A 19,110-nucleotide genomic window follows, 5' to 3' on the forward strand; every position below is an offset into this window, starting at 1 on the left:
AGTGAAAGATAACTGCAATGCAGTTTTTGACAGATAATATTTCCTGTCGAGACAGAACAGAAAGAACTGTAGAGCTTCAAGATTGTAATCGTTTTGTACATTTCTACCCACAAAGTTCTTCTTTAGGCAAAATATTTCACCCCTGCAGCTGCTACCTCTTAGATGTACTGCCACCCTTCATCTTCATCCTCCCACAATCAGAAAGGAAGAAATGACAAGGCAGAGTTTCAAATCTCAAACCAAGAAAGTTTTATACAATATAGCAGGAATAGATGAAAAGAATCCCATGCGCATTATGAGTTTCTGCAATTATATCAACAGGAATATATTATAAATTGCTTCCTTTTTCAAATCGGCATTGAAGACATGCAGGCATTTGCAAAACTGTGTTATAATACAAATATGAATTTGTATGAGCTTTTGCTAACAGATGTCTCCCAACAGGGGTCAATGACAGGTTGTTCTTCCCCAGCCCAGATTTGCAATCTGTTCTTATCTCATTCAGTATCTTATGAATGTTTTGCTGTTCAAAAGAATTATATGTATTTTAAACACCAAGAAACAAGAGCAGGTAAGACAAAAGCTTTGTATAAATCTATAAAGCTGTGGTGGCTTTGATCCGAGTTTATCTGCACAGACTTCATCTGAAAGACAGAAGTTTGGGTAAAGTAAAACTGATTGCAAGGGACAATAAATAGATGCTACTCAAGACAGGGTAGATACATCTAAGGGAATTAGACAAAATTTACCAGGAAGCAAGAGACATAAGATCTCTCATGCACATGGTAGGCTTTATGGGGTTTCTTTGTGGAAATAAGGGTTTGAGATTTTATTAAAAATAATAATAGAAGGAGCAGCAGACAAGATTGGAAGGTGACTTTAAGAACTGACAGATAAGCATGAGAAAGACTTCTAATAAAAGCTTTCATCCCTGCAGAAAATTAACCAGAACAAAATCAAGACCAGCTTTTATCACCTTAACTTAAATCTTACGAATTTTCACAAGCTAAAGTAAAGATACATTACAGACAGATACAGATACAAGCAGTTATTCCATTTCCACACTGGAAATCTGCTCTATAGCCATCCCAAGAATTGCTTTGTAAGAAGAAACACTTGCATACTCCCCTTCAATCAATCACTTAATCAATCAACACTCCTACAATAGTTTTAGAGAACTCTCTCCAGAAACAGTTAAAACCGATCTAATTTTGAATAGAGCAAAAACAACAGACAGGCAAAATTTTGAAAATTAAGGCTCACTTAACAAGACCTTAGGATTTTAGGTGCCTTTGTGTATGGCACTGTCTGAGCAGGCACTTTTGGTGCTCATGCAGCATTTAGGAAAGTCAGGTCCTCAAAACATTGCAGTATGGAGGAGAAATCAAGTAATTAAAGCGCAAACAGAATTTTTGTGCTTGTATCTTGAATTCATGTTTTTTTGCAGTTTTGAGCACACTTACAAGTTGGCAGATATAACCACAACATTCAAAAGGTTTCTTTGCATCTAACGCTTCCTTAGTCAAATCTGATTCAGCCCACAGAACTTATACATTTTTCATGGTTTTTAAAAATATATTTGTATATATTATTTTCACAATATTTATATATATTTTTAGCTTTTGGTCACTGCCTGCTGTCAACTTTGCTCACTTCAGCATCATGGCAGAGCATCATGCCTTGTCTAACACTGACCATGCATCCCCCAAGCACTGTGTGACTGCCAACTTCGAGTCCATATTTGTTTTTAAATTAGGAGGAACAAGAGGGTAAGCAAGGATTTTTGTTCCACAGAATCAGAAAATCAATTAGGCTGGAAAAGACCTCTGAGATCTTTGAGTCCAATCTCTAACCAAACACCACCACATCAACTAGACCTGGTACGAAGTGCCACGTCCAGTCTTTCCTTAAACACCTCCGGGGATGGTGACTCCACCACTTCCTGGGCAGTCCATCCCAGTGTCTAATCACTCTTTCTATGAAATTCCTCCAATGTCCAACTTGAAACTCCCCTGACACAATTTAGGCTATGTTCACTTGTCCTATCACTTGTCACCTGGGAAAAGAGACCAACCTCCACCTGGGAACAACCCTTTCAGGTAGTTGTAGGGAATGATAAAGTCCTCACGAGCCTCCTCTTCTCCAGGGTAAACACCCCCAGTTCCCTCAGCTGCTCCTCACAGGACTTGTGCTCCAGACCCTTCACCAGCTCTTCTCTGCTGCCCTTCTCTAGACACGCTCCAGCACCTCAATGTCCTTCTTGTACTGGGAGGCCCAGAACTGAATGCAGTAACTGATGTGCACCACAACCAGTGCCGGGTCCAGGGGGACAATCACTGCCCTGGCCACACTAGTGCTGATAGAGGCCAGGATGCCATTGGCCTTCTTCGCCACCTGCGCTCACTGCTGGCTCATGTCCAGCCAGCTGTCGACAAGCACCTCCAGGTCCTTTTCCGCTGTGTCACGGGATAGAATGTCCATGCTCCTGAAGGACGACCACGCTGCTGTCGGTCACCGCTCCAGCAAAGAGCGCGCAGCGGATACAGCGAGGCGCTCCCGGCCCCCAGGGACCAGGCTGGGAGCTCCAGCCCAGCGACCCGGGCCAGGGCCGGCAGCACCGGGGCTGCGGCCCAGCGGGCGACGGCCCCACTGCGGGAGGGGTGAGGAAAGGCAGCACACGCTGCACGGCCCTAAAGCAAGACAAGGAGCCGGGGCTGAGCCCAGCCGGGCGCCGGGAATGGCGCCCAGGTGCCCCTCCTGCGGAGCCGAAGCCTCCCGAAAAAGCGCTACAGCCCGGCAGAGGAGCGCCAGCAGCGCGGGGAGGCGCCCTGCGCGGAGGAGGGGGAGGAGGAGAAGGAGGATGAGGCGGTGGGCAGAGCAAACACGCACCTTCCCCGCGCAGATCGGGCGGCGGCGCCGGCACAGCCCTGGCCCCCGGCCGGCTGCGGACGGGGGAAGGAGGAGCCGGCGCGGGGTGGAGGGGCCGGGCCGCCGCCCGGGCCCCGCCGCCGCCCCCGGCCGTGCCGCCTCCCGGCCCGCCCCGGGGCCAGGCGGGCCCGGAGCAGCCCGGCCGCTGCTGCCCAAGCCCGGGGGCCCGAGAAACATCATCCGCTGCCAGCGCGTTTTCCAGGGGACTGAGACCTTCCGTGCGAGGGCTGTGAGGTTGGCGAGGCATTGGACGAAGTTGCTTCCCAAAGAAGTTGTGGATGCCCCGTCCCTGGAAATACTCAACGCCAGCTGGGATGGGGCTCTGGGCAACGTGATCTACTGGGAGGTGTCCTTGCCCTTATCAGGAGATGGGAACGAGACAGTTTTTAAGGCCTCTTCCAACCCAAACCATTCTATTGTGCTGTCGTGATTCTATGATTGCACTTTTATGGGGAATGTGTGGTAGCGGTGCAAGGGCCCACGGAAAATGGATGAAGCACGAAGAGCCTTTCCTGCTGGCTGCACAGTGGCAGCATCCTTCTGAGTATTTCACAGCATGGCAATTTTTGTTTGTGTAGTTCATTGATGTTTTCCAGCTGTCTAAGAGCCTTGCCTGCCTTCACGCTCCTGGGAACTGAGGCAGGACCACTGCTTCTCAGATGGTGACTGCCTGCAGAAGTAACATTGCACTTATTTAAATAAAGGTGTGTTTACAAAAACACTTAGGTAAATGAGTGTAATTTCTTCTGTAGATAAGATCTTAAAATGCAAACATGGGTCTTAATCTGCAAACACTTGAATTAAAGCTCTCATTTTATTCTGTTTAAGTCAATGGGACTACCCAGGTGCTTAGAGGTAAGAGTTTTTAGGATCAAAGCCCTTGGTGCATTTCCAAAAAGCTGCTGTAGCAGGAAGATATTGAAGAATTTCCCTCTAATATTCAACACCGTGTTCTAATGTTCATGAACTCTCTGCCTCAGTGAAATGACTGTGATACTAATGAGCTTCATGGGTGTGTATCTTGAGGAGGGGTTTGAAACAGTATTATAAGATAATGGCTGTTCCTGCCAACCTGACTCCTCCACCTCTGTATTTGAGGTGACTCATCTGTATTTTTTCATTTCTATTTTTTAGTACAGCATCTGAACAGTATGTTTTTGCTGCTGGGACTGTGTCCTTTGCAATACAGATCAGGGAGCATGCTGGTGGGATGAAACAACATATTTCTCAAACTGACACAAGAGTCCTGTTCCATTGAGGGTAACAAAACAACTGCTTCGACAAAAACATTACACAAGGAAAAGGCCGTCAGAGATTTTCCTGTCTGGCTCCTTCTTTGCTGCACATTCTGTATATTCTTTACATATAACATTCTATAAGCCATAAGCATCCATCTAGTACTGGATCTCTGGAAAGAGAATATACAGTGATTAATGTGATAAATCTGTCACTGAAAGTCATGCAAAAAAATATTCTGTCCTCGAAGGTTGGCTGTTACACCCAATGTTCAGCCTTCCTTTTCACTCACAGCAACAGAGAGCATGAGACATGTCTTCCTGAACAGGCTCCTGTAAAACTTAACTTGCAGTATATAAATTTAGGATTTTTGATTATTCATGAGAGAGATTTCATTTGCCCCCTTTACAATTAAATCACTTCACCCAACTGGTTTCCCATTATTTTTTTCCTTAATTAACTTCCTTTGTTAATCCTTCTATACCAAGAAGTTGAAAGGAGAGTCAGGCCATCTTTTTTCTCTTTCATCAAACAGTCAGAAGGATGGCGATATCTTGGTGTAGCTGTCATTAATCCCTGGTCAGAGGGTAGAGAACTTAGTGCTTTAGTCTCCTGCTGTCCTTGCCAGAGTGACAAAAGCAAGTTAAGAGGCATAACAAAACCTAGAGCTCCACCCCTCTTCAGCCAGTAACATGCACAAATCTGTTTACAGGTTTGGAACACATCAATACCCATTTGGCCTCGGGAAAGGTATTTCCCTTATACTCATCTCTTATGTGATTTTATCTATTTTGTATTATTCACTAAATACATAGATTTGTTTACAACCTCAGGACTTTTGGATTGCTCGGTTTTCCCTACTCAGGACTGTAATTGTAAATCTGGGAGAGTCTGGAGCTGAGGAGTCTTGTGTTCAGTTTTACAAACATTATAGGCTACTATGTTGGGCAAAATCCCAGCCCCACCATCCAGAAATCATCTTTGTCATGCATCTTGAATACTCTTGAACTCATAAAGACTATCAGGTGCTTGAAGGTGGATGCATCTTTACAAGACTGCTGTGATTATACTGGTAGAAACAGTGTCAGAGTCAAGAAGTTCTGATTAAAGAAAGGGATTGGATATGTATAAATGTCAAAAATAATCAGAATTATCTGATTGTAACTTGGTGCTTCAAGGAATAAGCTGGTACCTAACTCCTGGAAAGGGGAATTCAACCTAAAATGAGTACATATGATACAACTTACTGTTTTATTTTTTTCACCTCCTATTATACAGCATATGAAGCAACTGGTGGAGTGTGCTGTTAGGCACAAAACACTGCATGAGCGGCTCCTGAATTTCTTCTGATGGACAATTGCTTGGTGCAATGTTTCTCCCAGCAAAGAAGGGGGAGTGACGTGATGCTACATTGCTGTGCTTTGGTTTTCCAGTCCATTTAGACTGCATGGCTTTTGGAGCAAGAACTGCTTTGGTTGTCCTCCAAACTTTATTGAAGTCTCTAAAATGTGACTGTATTAAAATAATAAGAAGAAATCACAAGCATATTCACATACTAATTATTATGCAAAGTAGGGAGGAGGAGGGAAGAAAGTATGAGATTCCTTTGAAAAGCTGCCAGCACAGGTCCAGATACAAAAGGTGTTTGAAGTGGGAGCACACTATACCAGACTGAAGAATTACCAATATACCAGTTGCCCTTGTTTAGGAGTATGTTCTCGCTCAATTTTCATTTTATAACATTTATATACTTCAGCATAGCATTTTTTTATTTTTTGACTCAGTCTCCCAGAAGTCTCCTCTAGGTTCACACTGAATTTTAGGACCACAAGATATTTTCTTCATTTAAAGTTTTTCTCTGGTGCTTTGCACTGTAGGCAGGTAAAAATGGACTGCTAATTAATGTGAACTTCAGCTTTTACTTTTCTTCTTTTCTTTTTTTTTCTTTTCTTTTCTTTTCTTTTCTTTTCTTTTCTTTTCTTTTCTTTTCTTTTCTTTTCTTTTCTTTTCTTTTCTTTTCTTTTTCAGTTAAAGGAGCTGAAAAGAATTACTCGTAAGTTTCAAAGAATAATTTTTTCTTCAGTTCTTTGTAGAAGGAAGTATTTAAGCTTGATCCTGACTTATATGTCTCCATTTATGCAGCCTAGCAGCAAATAAGTATATCCTAGTAATGCATACAACAGGAAAAAAAGCAGGGACATTGTGAAAGAAAAACAGCAAGTACCCAAACATGTATTTTTTCCACACTGGTCTGTTTGCTTTTCTGCTGCAATGTCAGGGACTTGTTTATTTCAGGTATCAAGATCGGATCATCAGGCAAGAACTGAACATCTAGCAGGGGGTACTTGCTTGGGATGCACTGTAGCTGCAGCCTGGCCAGTGCAATGCAGGTTTGCAGTCAGAAGTCAGCATTAGTTGCCTCAAGTTTCTATGCATTGCTGATATATGCCAACAAAAGTTGACACAAGCCAACAAAATGAGCCCTCTCCTGCCAAAGTGAAGTCTCCTCTCTGAATAATGCCAGCCAAGAGAGCCGGCAGCAAAGTGCCACTATGTATGTGCTCCTGGCAACTGCAAGCCCTTCTGCTGTTACAGCCTCTTGCAGCAAGGGCATACAGCATATCAAAAAAGCCATGATGAACACACGTGCTCCAGGGACATAATAATGTCCACAACTCATGACCCCACGAAAGTTCTGGCAGCAAAACTTGCTACTACAGACATAGTCTGGCAGGGTGGTTTCTCCTGCAGCCTACTACATGTTTTCTTACACGGGCAATGGGTTTGCCATACCACAGACAGGGTTTTGGTAAGAATTGGTGGAACATGTTCCCACTTCAATCTCCTTATAAACCGTGTGCCTTGTGCTGCCATGGAGGAAAAATAGAGCATGGGCACCTAATGTAAAACCAGACGTGCACGGAGCCCTCCCTGTTCACTCATACAGATTTTCAGTTTTCAGGTAGCAATTGGTCCAGCAATATACATGGGTCTGCCTCCACTTGTGTGTTTACAAAGCAAAGGCATTTAAATGTCTGACATCAATTATCATATATTTGCATTAAAAAATACCTTAAATACTGCTCATAAGAGCTTTCCTTACAATGAAGCAATTAAATTATAGTTTCTCTCAAGAACTCTCCTCCCTAGAGCTAGGTACCTTCATAGTTTCTCTCAAGAACTCTCCTCCCTAGAGCTAGGTACCTTCATTCTTCTCAGTATTTTAACGACGACAAAACCCAGGTTCAACTAACTCAAAATCCAAATTTGACTTATTTTACCCGTATTTGTCCCAGACAAGTTTAAATCCAGGGACAGTTTTAAAAATGCAGATAAAATAGATCCTTTATTTCTGGATTTGACCTGAACGGAACTGTATTGAACAGCTCCCATACCCATCACTGGAAGCGTTTAGGCCAGGCTGGATGGGGCTCTGAGTAACCTGGTCTAGTGGAAGGGTTCCCTACCCAGGGCAGGGGGGTTGGAACTAGATGATCTTTAAGGTCCTTTCTAACCCAAACCATCCCATGATTCTATGAACACATTACAGTGTTCATACAGGATGTGAACATAAAACCTCCTTCTAACAGAGGCAGATGGGAGGCTGAATAGAAGTGTGACTTCTCTCAGTAAGCTTCAGCCAGCCATTTTACTGGGGAGTGTTCTTGGAGTGACAGATACTAGACAGATGGACAGAAACCGAATGCTAAAATAGCTCGTTATCATCTGAACAGGCCCAAAAATGCGGGGTGCTTTATTTTGTGACAGGTTTTGAGCACAGACACAACTCAATGTGTGGATTCATGCTTTGAGATCTAGCTTCACCAATATCTCATTCTAGGTTTAACTACAAAACTCTGAACACGTTGCTCAAGTCACGCATTCATCATTTAAACTTAAAAAAAGAAGTGACTCTGCAAGAGAGCTAATGTGTTACTTCCAAAATGAACTAAAATTTTGGAGTCCTGATCCTCTACAGTATATATTTAGAAGGTGGCGTGATTCCTACTCAAATCTGCAAAGTCTGTCTGATCATAGTTTGGAAGTTTTGATAAACATGCTGAAAAGTAAAAAGTTTATAAACTGAGAGATTGTCTAAAAGACCATATTGCTCCTTTAAGAATAGGTATAGCATTTCTTAGAAGAGCCAGAGCTGAACAAATCTATGGAATTTCAGAATCTGCATTAAAAGTCCCATTAGGAAAGGCTAAAGTAAAAACCTGCTTGGCTTTTAGTGGCTGAAAGTGTGTTATAAAAAGCACAGGCTGGAAGAGAAAAATTTATGATTTTTCTTGCTAGAGCTGTTACAAAAATCAAACCATGAACTGTGAGAAGTCACATGGCTGGGCACCTGTAACCAGTTTTTGAGATGATAAAAGAAAACTTTAGACACTTTGACAGCTCTTCTGTGGGTATAAATTTTTTTCAGGTTTTTTGTTTGTTTGTTTGTTTGTTTGTTGGGTTGTTGTTTTTTTAAAATAAAACCACTTAGAAGCTGAAAAAGTAGAAACCTTGTACTCCTCCTACTTATGAGAAAAAAGAAGACAGATTTCTGGGTCTAAAGTATTAACAGACATTGTTATTGGAATTACTCAATTCAGTAACTAGCAGAAATGAGCCTGCGTAGTAAATAAGTTACAATAATTGCACGTGCTTTATAGTCAAAATAGTTTTGCTAATCTTTGTTCTGATGGGCCTAATATATTTTACTTTATAAGAAGTGCTAATTTCATGCACTTATAATAAATTCTCAATTTACATTGAAAAGCAAGTTGAAACAAATAAAAGCTATAAACTGAATTAACTGCTAAGTATTTCTTTACCATTTTAACATAACAGAATGGAAAAACTAAAGTATAAAAAAAGTAGAAGCTAAGCTTTGTAATGGTGTAAGTATGAAAATAGTCTGTACTACTGCAGAGCAAAATTTAGTGTAAAGATTAAACAAATTGTGAGTTAACAAGCCATTGTTTACCAGCCAATACAAATTAATTTCCTTTAAGAAAATATCTGAGCAAATGCAAAACAGGGTGAAAGCTGATGATTTAAAGACAAGTTTCTAGCTGCTGCTTTGATTGTAGTCAATAATTTAAGCTTACAGTGAGTGTCAGGGAAGGTTTTCCTGCGGGATGGAGCTCAGATGGTGAAGATTCAGTAGAACTGCTCCTGATGTCTTGCCTCACCAGCATGGAAGTGGCACAGCCGCCACCCTGGCAGTGATCCAATACAGCAAAGCAGGGTCCTTCATTCAGGCTTTTTGGTCTGAGCAGGAGTGAGCCATTCCCTCTGCCATCTGAGACTTTTCCCGAGTCAGCATTAACTTATCTGGCATTGTGGGCTGGTCCAGAAGGAAGCACATGCTCTCTTCCTTTCAAAAGAGACTCTTGTGTTAGCTCTGTGGTATTGAAAATTATAGGGATGAATTATGAAAACAGAACTTTGGGCTGTTTTACATTCTTTCAGTACCATTTAGCGTGATGGTTGTTGACTTCTCCCTGCTGCTATACTTAGAAAGGAGATGAGTGTTAGTATTATGGGTTATGACACAAAAACATCAAAAAGAAAGTCTGTTCTCATTTCTCTTTGGTATCCTTTGGGGACCTGCAGTGTTTAGAAAAAGCTCCTATTCCACCACAGGAACTCAGGAAAATGGCTACCAAACTTTGTTTACACTCTAGGACTACATATGGCCATACAAGGTGGGTGGGTAACTAGGACACAAAGCTTTTTCCTCCACTGAGCTTAGTTTCCCACCACTAGATAAACTTCAAGTAGGTTGCCTGGTGGAATTATTGTTCCTTATACGTCAGCACTTGGATTAAACAGAAAAATATCAGAAGCTTCCTCTGCATTCATCAAATAAAAATCCATGGGAAAAAAACCTGCATATTGCCCCAGAAGGAATCTAAATTAAAGTCACCCCCTACAGAGAACTTAGGCTCTGTTTATTTTCAGCAAACTATAACAGGTTTTGGAATATTTTTCTGGAAGTTTTTCACAAACATTCCTACTTCCTCTCATTCCAGGCCAGGGCTGAACTGCCAGGATGGAGGAATTCTTTGGACCTGACCTTTGGTCATGAGAGACAGAGATGCTCAGCCCCAGACAAATGACAGCATTTTACAGATCTATTTCATCTACAGATTTAAAGCTGCAATGTGAATTAAAAAACTAAAGAGTTCTGCAAGCTATGCCAAAAAAACATGTATCAAAAGAGTCTGACGTAGTGAAAGTATGACATCTTCATGGGAAAAAAATGGAAAGTTGCTTCAATAGCTTGTTACCTTTGCACGCCTCGACTGCAACGCCCCTGTTGCACATCTCATCCCTATCTTCTCACTTCCCATGGGCAAGACAACCCAGACCCTTCCAAGTGCAGTGCAGCACCCCAATCATTGCCTCCTGTCACCCTGCCAGCACCTCGTGCGGGCAGCAGGATACACAGGCGGTCAACCCTGCAGGTCCTTTACCTGTTTTGCCCCAGCCAAAATTCCAGGGTTGAGCCACCATCAGCAGCTGTGATTGGAAACAACTCTGATGTGCTGGGAAGCTGTGTGCCTTCAGGAGTGTCTCTCAGGGTATGACACCAGAACCTGCTCACTCTCCTGCCTATAGATTCTCTTTGTGAAGGACAGTGTCAGTGCAATGGTAATAACTCAAAAAACCAAAATGCCTTGTAACTTTCAGTGGAAAATGGGCTGTCAGGACAGTTTCTCTTCCTGCCTTCTTTCCACTCACCCCCAATTAATGTCTGCAGTGCTAAAGAAGCCCTGTCCCCTCCCCCTCATTCCCACTATAAACTGAACTCAGATACTCCAAGTGCAGAGGGATTTTCAGATTTCCACCCACGTAAGCAGCTACTTGGCACATCTGATGCATATGTGAAATTGGTTCATAGGGGCCAGGGCAGGCACCTGCATCTCCATTCTATCTCTATCTACATCTACATTTCTATCTCTAGTGAGCTTAAATTTTATCATTTATTTGATTTCAAGGCAAAAAATACACATCTTACTTTATTTCACAGAGGAAGAAACCTCAGCAATGCATCTTTTTTCCCCTGGCAGGGTTGGGTTACAGCTCCTCCACTCCCACCCACACAGCTCAACCCAGTGCCTGGTCAGCCTGAGAGCTGTGAGGAAATCAAAGGCACACGTCAGCATCCCCCTCTCCTGCTCCAGCCACAAACCATCCTGGAACCAGAAGACATGCCAGGGAGTGGTATACTAGCTGTGTCTTTTCTCAGATGGACAGTAAAGCAAAGTCATGTTCACTCAGCCTGATGGAAGTTTTGGAAGGGCAATACTCTACAGGTTCCCAGCATGGAGTTTTCACACCAAAGTTCAGAGCTCTGGGATACAGAGCTGAGAGATTAAGTGTAACAAAATTAATATTAATGCTCATTAAAAGTGGACAACAAATATTTCCTAAAAGGAAATTATGCCAGTCTGATTAAGCAAGTGCTAATTAACAAATATAACTAATTGCAAGTTGAAAATATTTTGCTATGTTATTTCCATCTATAAGAATAATAGTTTCGACAGAGAGCTTTCCTCCTTGGATTCCTCCTCCCTTCTCACTCGCTCACTTAAGGAAAATACATAAATACTCCACATATCATCATCTGCCTCACTCCAATGGCTTTTATTTAATGTTTATCTGGATAATTGTTTCCTTACAAAAGTTTCCTGTATTCCATATGTTGCTTAAGAATAGTATATGTCATTTAAGACTGCACTTCACCATCACTTCCATACATAGCTCTAAGTACAAAAAAAGAACAACTAGTCAAATTACAAATATGCTACTCTCTTGTTAGGAGATGCAAGAGAACAGTTTTTATTTTAATTTATCCTATTTCAGTGAAGTTCAATGCTCAAAAGTGAAGAAAAAGCTAACTATGCAGCTTGCAAACATGAGCTACAATTTACTCAGAAAGCTGGCAAGCAGAGGAACCATGTACTCAACTTCTGAAGTTATTTAGTCATGAATAAAGCAAAAAGTGAGAGTCTTCTTTCAGCAGAAGCTTTACATCAGTTGCATTTGGCTTCTTTTACTAAGAATCTAAGAGGAAGTAACAATTTATAAGCCAGGGTAAATTGAAGCAAAATAGGATTCTGATAAACACTAGAGCCTATCAATCCCATGAAGACACTGTATCAGATTGCCTAGGAATTCCAGAGCTGCTACAGTGCTGGGGCAGAGCAGAGCCAAGGGGCTCTAGGAAAAGCCACAGCTAGCTGAGGGCAGGTGGCGCAGCACCACAGCCTGGCACCGAGACTACCAGCTGCCCAGCAACATCCATGAGTAGCCAGAGTATTGCTAGAAAGACATCCAGGAAGCAGAGAACAAAAGGGAAGGAAACCAAAAACCAACTCGTGCTAGGAAGCCTCAGCGTAAGAGACACGCATTCGACTGCCAATTTCTTCTGAACAGCATTGCTGGGAGTCGAGTATCTGCATCAGACTGGTTTTCAGACTGATGAAAACTGAACTAATGTTTATAACCAAGATGATAGCTCTGTTAGAATTTTTCCCTAATAGTATGGTTTGGCACTGGAAACAGAAAGGCAAAGAGATCATGAGATGATAAATGCTATTAACACACCTACTGCACGGTCAGAAGTTTCGGGTTTTTGTTAGGGAGGGTGGGAAGACTGCAGTATTTCAGGTCCACGAACACAGTTGCAGCATTAAACCTCTTCTGCATATAACAGAGTGGATAATGAATGTGCAGGGAAAAAAAAGGCAAATGGTGAAATAAAGCTGAAAATTTACCACTGTTTCTGTTTGTAAACAGATGCAGGAGGAACCAGACAAGCATAGTATTTGGTAGTCTGCATAATTACAACAGATGTCTATGTTGGATAAAGTGGCCTGTACAGTAGATATAGAGGCAGAGTCTAACACATAAATCAAATCAAAACAGCTACTTATTATCAATTTGCTTATGAAGAAGGAGAAGACAGTTTATCTGGTGTTTAATATTTATAGCCATACTTACAGCAATATTCATTGCATCCTTGAAAGAAATTCAGATCTACTACCTTAAGCAAAATGGGCTTCAAAAAACTGGATGTCAGACTATACAAATAAAGTATTAGTTTAGGCATAGTAGACTTTATTTTGGCACTTTAACAAATGCTTTATTTTACAGCAGTGGCACAGCATTTGCCAGAAATTTTCTTTTCTTGGCACATTTATTTCAAGCAGTTATTTTACTAATTGAAGTTCACTAAATATTGCACAAGATATACCTGTTAAATTCTTACCCTGTTTTTACTTGCTGAACTTGTATGGCTTTGAAAAACTTGCCAGTTAAGTATAAGTAAAAAGCAATATATTAAATATTTTAGCACAGGATAGCATTCATTTGTTCCTAAATGACCACTGAACTTGGGACAGCAACAAATACAAGTTGCACAACTCTTATCTGAAGAGCTACCAGATCTTATTTACAATACATTGCCATTTCCGAAAAGCACTTCAGCTTGACATCCCGAACACCTGTATTTTGGGAATCTCAAAAGTAAAAAAATGAGGAGGTCAACAGAGCAGAAGACAAAGCCATTTGTCTGTTACAAAGCATAATATAAGGAGGCAGACTATAATCTTCTCCCTGTGTCCCTCTATCCAGCACTTATCTAAGGTCTAAGCAACAGAGACTTCTCTCTTCTACTCAGATATTTCTTTCTTCTCTTATGAAGATATTCCACTTGTCTCAACTCTTCTGCTGGAGTCTGAGCAGAATAAACCAAAATTCTCCAAAGGGTCAGGGAAAAAACAAATGCGAACAACAAATCAAAAACAAATACACACAATAAATGAATAAAGGGTACTCCTTTGAATTTTACAGTAGGGAAAACAACATTTGCAGGAAGAACAGGCCTGTGTCAAGGCTGCCATTAAACATAATGCAGAAGTTGAATGTCTCAAAGCTAATACACCAGATGCAAGACTTAAACATTCCCACTTTTCTCTGCCACCTTAGCAGTAAATCTGGTGTGAGGATCACCCTGATCAACAGCCTTTCTTTTTTTTTGGTCTGGATTTTTAAGATCTACTAGATGTACTCTGTGACATTAAAACATAAGCAAATAGACATAAAATGAAAAACATACAAAAGTATATCACAATAGAATTCTCAGTATTAGGCCACATGATTTATTCAGTAGTGTTTATGTTCCCAAATTACAATTATGTCTATCCATGTAAGACTACAAAAGTTACCATTAGAATTGTCTGTGCTTATAAAATACCAACATTTTCTTTTACTGTTATATACTCACTAACACCAGTCTGCAACGAGTCACATATAATCATAGGCACTTCAAAGGCTTTAAAGACGTTTACAACTTAAATGCATTTTTAAAGAACAAAAATTTAAACTTCTACTTGTACCTTCAAATTGCAAATAATTAACAAATACAGTGGCCATAGAAATCTGCAGCAACTTCTCAAAATACTGTTAGAGTCTTTGGGTTTGCTTAGGTTTGTCAGTAGCTTACTACAAATCTTCCTTACAGGAGATTTGTTTAGTAAGAATACGACTATACAGTTTGTAGTAATAATCCAATTTTACACATTAATTTGCTGTTACAAATCTCACTGAAGCTACAGGTACGCTGAGAAACAATGCAAAGTGTAAAATTGATATTCTGACACTTAAATTTATACAAAGTGGAGGTTGAAGTTTACATAGCTGAAAAATTACATTTACACTAAAAGTTACTGTTATCTGAATTATCTGAAGACAAATTGCACCATGACAACTACAAAAAGGCATTTTTTGGAAACAGATAAATTAATGAAATAAAAACAAACTTGTAAGATCAATCTGAGACATGCTGACCAAAATTAAACAACTTTCATTGAACCATAGGATAAAACAATAATTTTCATTATTTTATATTTATGCATAAAGTTTTAAAAATCATTCAGTGAACATCAATGGTTTTATAAAATAATGCTTTGCCACTGTTATTCACAGAACACTGCAAATGTTAAGTTTTAATTTTACATTTTTAAACGAATATGTGAAAAGTTTTAAATACAATGGGGTTTTATCATAAAGGTGCCATAACGGCTCTTTAATGAAAAAAAAAAACTTCATTATTCTATGCAAAAGCTTTATTTAAAAAAGTTCAGTGATCTCATAAATAGAGACACTAAATAGGAATTTTATGCATAAAACTCCTTAGTTGGTGCCTTTTGATAGGCAGCACAGGATGGTTTACGTTCACCAAGGTCGTAACTGCCTTCATCCTTCTTTCTCATGCGGTACACCAGCAGCAGGATGAGGAAGATTGCAAAAAGAAAACCAATAACTCCGCCAGCAATAACAGCTGTAATCAAAGAAACAGAGATTCACAATATGCCAGTAAAACAAGTTTAGCACCATACTTCTTTTTCATCTCACACAATGACTTTGCTATTATTTTCAAATTGCAGGAAAAGGCTCCCATTATGCAACTGTCTTCATTACTAGTATCCTGAAATATACTGTCAGAAAGCTTGTTTGCATTCATGAAGGCAATTTAAAATAACATTCTACTTACAAGTCAGAGATCCAACAAGCCATTTTTTAAAAAGTTATTATTTTTTTTAAAAAAACCTAAACTAAGAAGACCACTAGTACTGCCAGAGCATAAAGCTATCTTTCAAACTCATTTTTCAACAGTTACATTTTCAACTTTAAAAAGATTTTGCTACCCTAGCAAAGAAATGGGCTTTTACTTTTCTCTGTGAGTTTTCACTCTGACTCTATGCTGAAATAAACTTCCTATTGATCAATAATAGGAGAGAACACTTCATACACTTCTGAGTGTGTGAAAAGTATCAACTCAAGAGGAATCCCACATGCCTTCCACTGATGTGGATTTAAGGCTATTTCACATTTTGATGTTCATAGGAAGATGTGATCCAAAACTATGTGACTTTCATGGCTCCCAACTCCCCTTCCAAATACCTGGAGGGAAAGTATACCTGTAAACACTGTCCTCAGGCAAAAAAAAAAAATCTCACAGGTAGTGAAAACATTGGTGGCCAGCTTGAGCGTCCCTAGGTTATGCATAGAAATAGACCCTCTATCTTAAGGGATCTCTGTACCCTAATGGACTGGGCTTGTCCATCGCTCTCCATCCATCCATCCATGCTTGCCTTGAGCTCCTCCCAAGCAGTTTTCATATGCACCAGATGGACCAGACAGTAACGTGCTCTTGGGAGGTGAGAAGTACATTTCTTCTTTACAAGTGTCAATCAAATTCCAGCTCCTTTTCAGAGCTGTGAAAGCTTCAGATACTCAGCTGACACTGTTCAACTTGTGGGCATCAAATCAATTAGCAATGGACTTCACTATTTTAAATATTTCCCCAAGAAGCCAAATTTATTCTCATCAAACCAACCACTGGCTACCCACTATGAATGTGCTTCATATGAATGTGTTTTATAGCATGAATCTGCCAAGAAAACTCAAATGTTGAGTTTGCATTATTTGATACGGATCCTGTTTTCTGTTTTATTTCTGGTAAGATAGACCTTGGCAAACACTGCCTCACCTGCCAGAACTTCTGTTCTCTGGAAGAGGTTTTCTGAATGCTTCTGAGTGAACACATCGGTGTCATCCCCTGACTCATCGCTCTTTTTCTTGGCATCCATCTCAGACCTTTCCTCTTTATCAATTTCTTCAGGTGACTGTGGCACAAAAAAGAAAATTAAGCATTGCTTACAGAGAGGGCAGACCACAAGCTGGCACAGTCACTGCCTGCCGTGGGCAGTCACGTAGCTGTGGCTCCATGCACACACTGCACAATACCAACATGACACATAGTAAGTTTTTAGAGCACAGAAAGCTGGTCTAGACATTGTAATTGGATCTATTTGTTGTCATCATGTCAGAATGAGAAATACTGCCCGTAAGTTTAAAACCTCCAAAAGTACATTTAGCACACAGCTCTTCATATTGCCTGTGTTTATCAGAATAACAACTTCTGAATGAAGTAACAACTCTGAAATTAACACATCAGATATGTTATATTCAGAACACCTCTGAGGGTAACTTAGACAGTATTATCTACGGTGGTAGAAGGAAATAGTAAAATACTAAGCAGAACCTGCTGAGTGCTCAAACTACATCCAAACCATACAGCATTCTCCTTTGAGAAGGGAAGTTTCACACAGAATTTCTGAATAACTCTGAGAAATGTAAAAAAGGTACAGCTCAGACTCAAAGGTCTCTTGAGAAAGATACATTATTTTGCATCTCTCTTTTCTTTCATGTGAAATCCAGATGTTTCCATATAGACTTTCTAGTAGGAATGAAAACAAACAGCTCTGTAGTCATTTAGCAGGCTGTAGTAGTAAGTAAAGTTTGGGAGTGCTTTCTAATCCATATAAATAGTAGACTTAACCTCAAACCATCAAGAATGTACAGTGGAATTATTTAAAATGGTCTTGCTCTCCAGCCACGCACCTTTGTTTGTGCAGGCACCTTGGTCTGCATTTTCACTGTGGTGGTCTCAGCCCTGGATGCATCACTAGTTGTTGGTAACTTTGGAACTGTTCTGGATGTTGTTATCACTGCACTATCCTCATCTTCCTCGGCACCTGGAGACAAAATGTAACACTTTATTGACCTGTGAAATTCTTTCAGATTACATTTTTTATTATGACACCAAGGTAGAGGTGGTTGCACAGCCCACCTAGGCAAGGGGCCTAGATGTCAGTGCCTGCTAAGATAAGGATGTGAGTGCAAACAGTGCACCCAAACTGTCAGGGGGATACTTGCCCCAAGTGATCCCATGAAAAAGGAAGGAAGTGCATCAGCTGGAATAGGCAGCAACCAGGAAATTACCATGATACTTTTCAAACAGAAGAACCCTCCCTGAAAACGGGTATGAAAAAAGCTTTAACACTTATTATAAGGGCAGAAAGTCTGGAATGAAAGCAGCAGCCATCAGGCCTGTGTGACATGGGCAAACCCCAGTGCCATGGGTTCTGATGAGGTCCCACGGCATCAGGGGCTCTGCTGGAGTTTGGCAGCGCCACCTCCCACCCTGTGGGTACCCTCAGCAGCTACCTCCAACTTCCCCACAGCCACCATGGGCACCCCTAGAACCCACACCTTGGGGTGCAGAGTCTCCTCCTGGGCACGGCAGGAGGTGTTGGTGGGGCCCCAGGCTCATATGGGAGTTCCCAAGTCTACTACAGCAAGGGTGTGTGGACAGAGTGTCCTGTACACTCAGGTAAGGGGAACTTACACACCCATGGCCTGTGAGAAAGGTTTCTGTGTGCACGTGGCACACACTGGATCAGTTACACAAAGTGATTTAGAGATTTATATGTGCTTGTAAACATTTTATAAATGGTAGGTACTGTGGTTGTCTGTTGTACGGTTGATATTAAGCCTAAAAATACACTTCAGCAATTGCTAGTTAATTACATACCATAAATAAATCAATTTATCCTTCTTTATCCTTACTTAAACCAAATGAACTGAACAGGTTTTTTTTACCTGCCATATACTGCTTCAACAACAAAATTTCTCTTCTACAGCAGATCAGTTAAATTCTAAAAATCAAAGCAGTTTCTATCTACAGGAAGATTATTACTACTTTATGTTTCAGTCACTAGAATTCACATCGTTTTAAACTCCATATAATTCAGAAGCCCTTTCCTTTTGAACTGAGTAAGAGGACAAAAAACTCCTTGAAGATTACCTTACATTTAATTTCCTCCACATTCAAAGCCCTGCTGGAGTATGAAGGCTCTTTTAGAAAAAGGTAATGGACATCTCTAATAAATATCCTTTAGTGGTAGTGAAATGAAGAAGGCACAGAAAAGAGACTAAATTATTAGCAATGCCTGAAAGAGGAAAAAATAATTGACCCGTGCTTGGACCACTCCTTAGGAATCTCAATGTGTTAAGCTCGTTACAGGCACTGGTTAC

At 40.7% G+C, this 19,110-nt stretch overlaps 2 protein-coding genes across 3 annotated transcripts in view; both read right to left on the minus strand.

Annotated features, from left to right (window-relative positions):
- CPQ (carboxypeptidase Q) overlaps positions 1–9,405 on the minus strand; it is a 158,831-nt gene extending 149,426 nt beyond the window's left edge. The window contains exon 1 of one of the 2 annotated variants that reach the window (XM_066178202.1): positions 9,264–9,405. The gene's annotated coding sequence lies outside the window, so the exon portion shown is untranslated. Of the gene's footprint in view, positions 1–2,889; positions 2,957–9,263 lie in introns of those variants that run through there. The other variant, XM_066178211.1, reaches the window with a different exon arrangement.
- A 3,851-nt stretch (positions 9,406–13,256) lies between these two features.
- The window catches only part of SDC2 (syndecan 2), a 59,899-nt gene continuing 54,045 nt past the window's right edge, over positions 13,257–19,110 (minus strand). The window contains exons 3-5 of the mRNA XM_066178223.1: positions 17,635–17,768; positions 16,721–16,856; positions 13,257–15,508 (exon numbers count right to left, since the gene is read on the minus strand). Coding sequence (XP_066034320.1) covers positions 15,345–15,508; positions 16,721–16,856; positions 17,635–17,768 — 434 coding nt within the window. The 3' untranslated portion in view covers positions 13,257–15,344. The remainder of the gene's footprint in view (positions 15,509–16,720; positions 16,857–17,634; positions 17,769–19,110) is intronic.

Source organism: Chamaea fasciata, unplaced genomic scaffold, assembly GCF_029207755.1.
Source record: "Chamaea fasciata isolate MVZ Bird 193981 ecotype frontalis unplaced genomic scaffold, bChaFas1.0.hap1 SCAF_1, whole genome shotgun sequence".
NCBI classification, from domain to species: domain Eukaryota; kingdom Metazoa; phylum Chordata; class Aves; order Passeriformes; family Sylviidae; genus Chamaea; species Chamaea fasciata.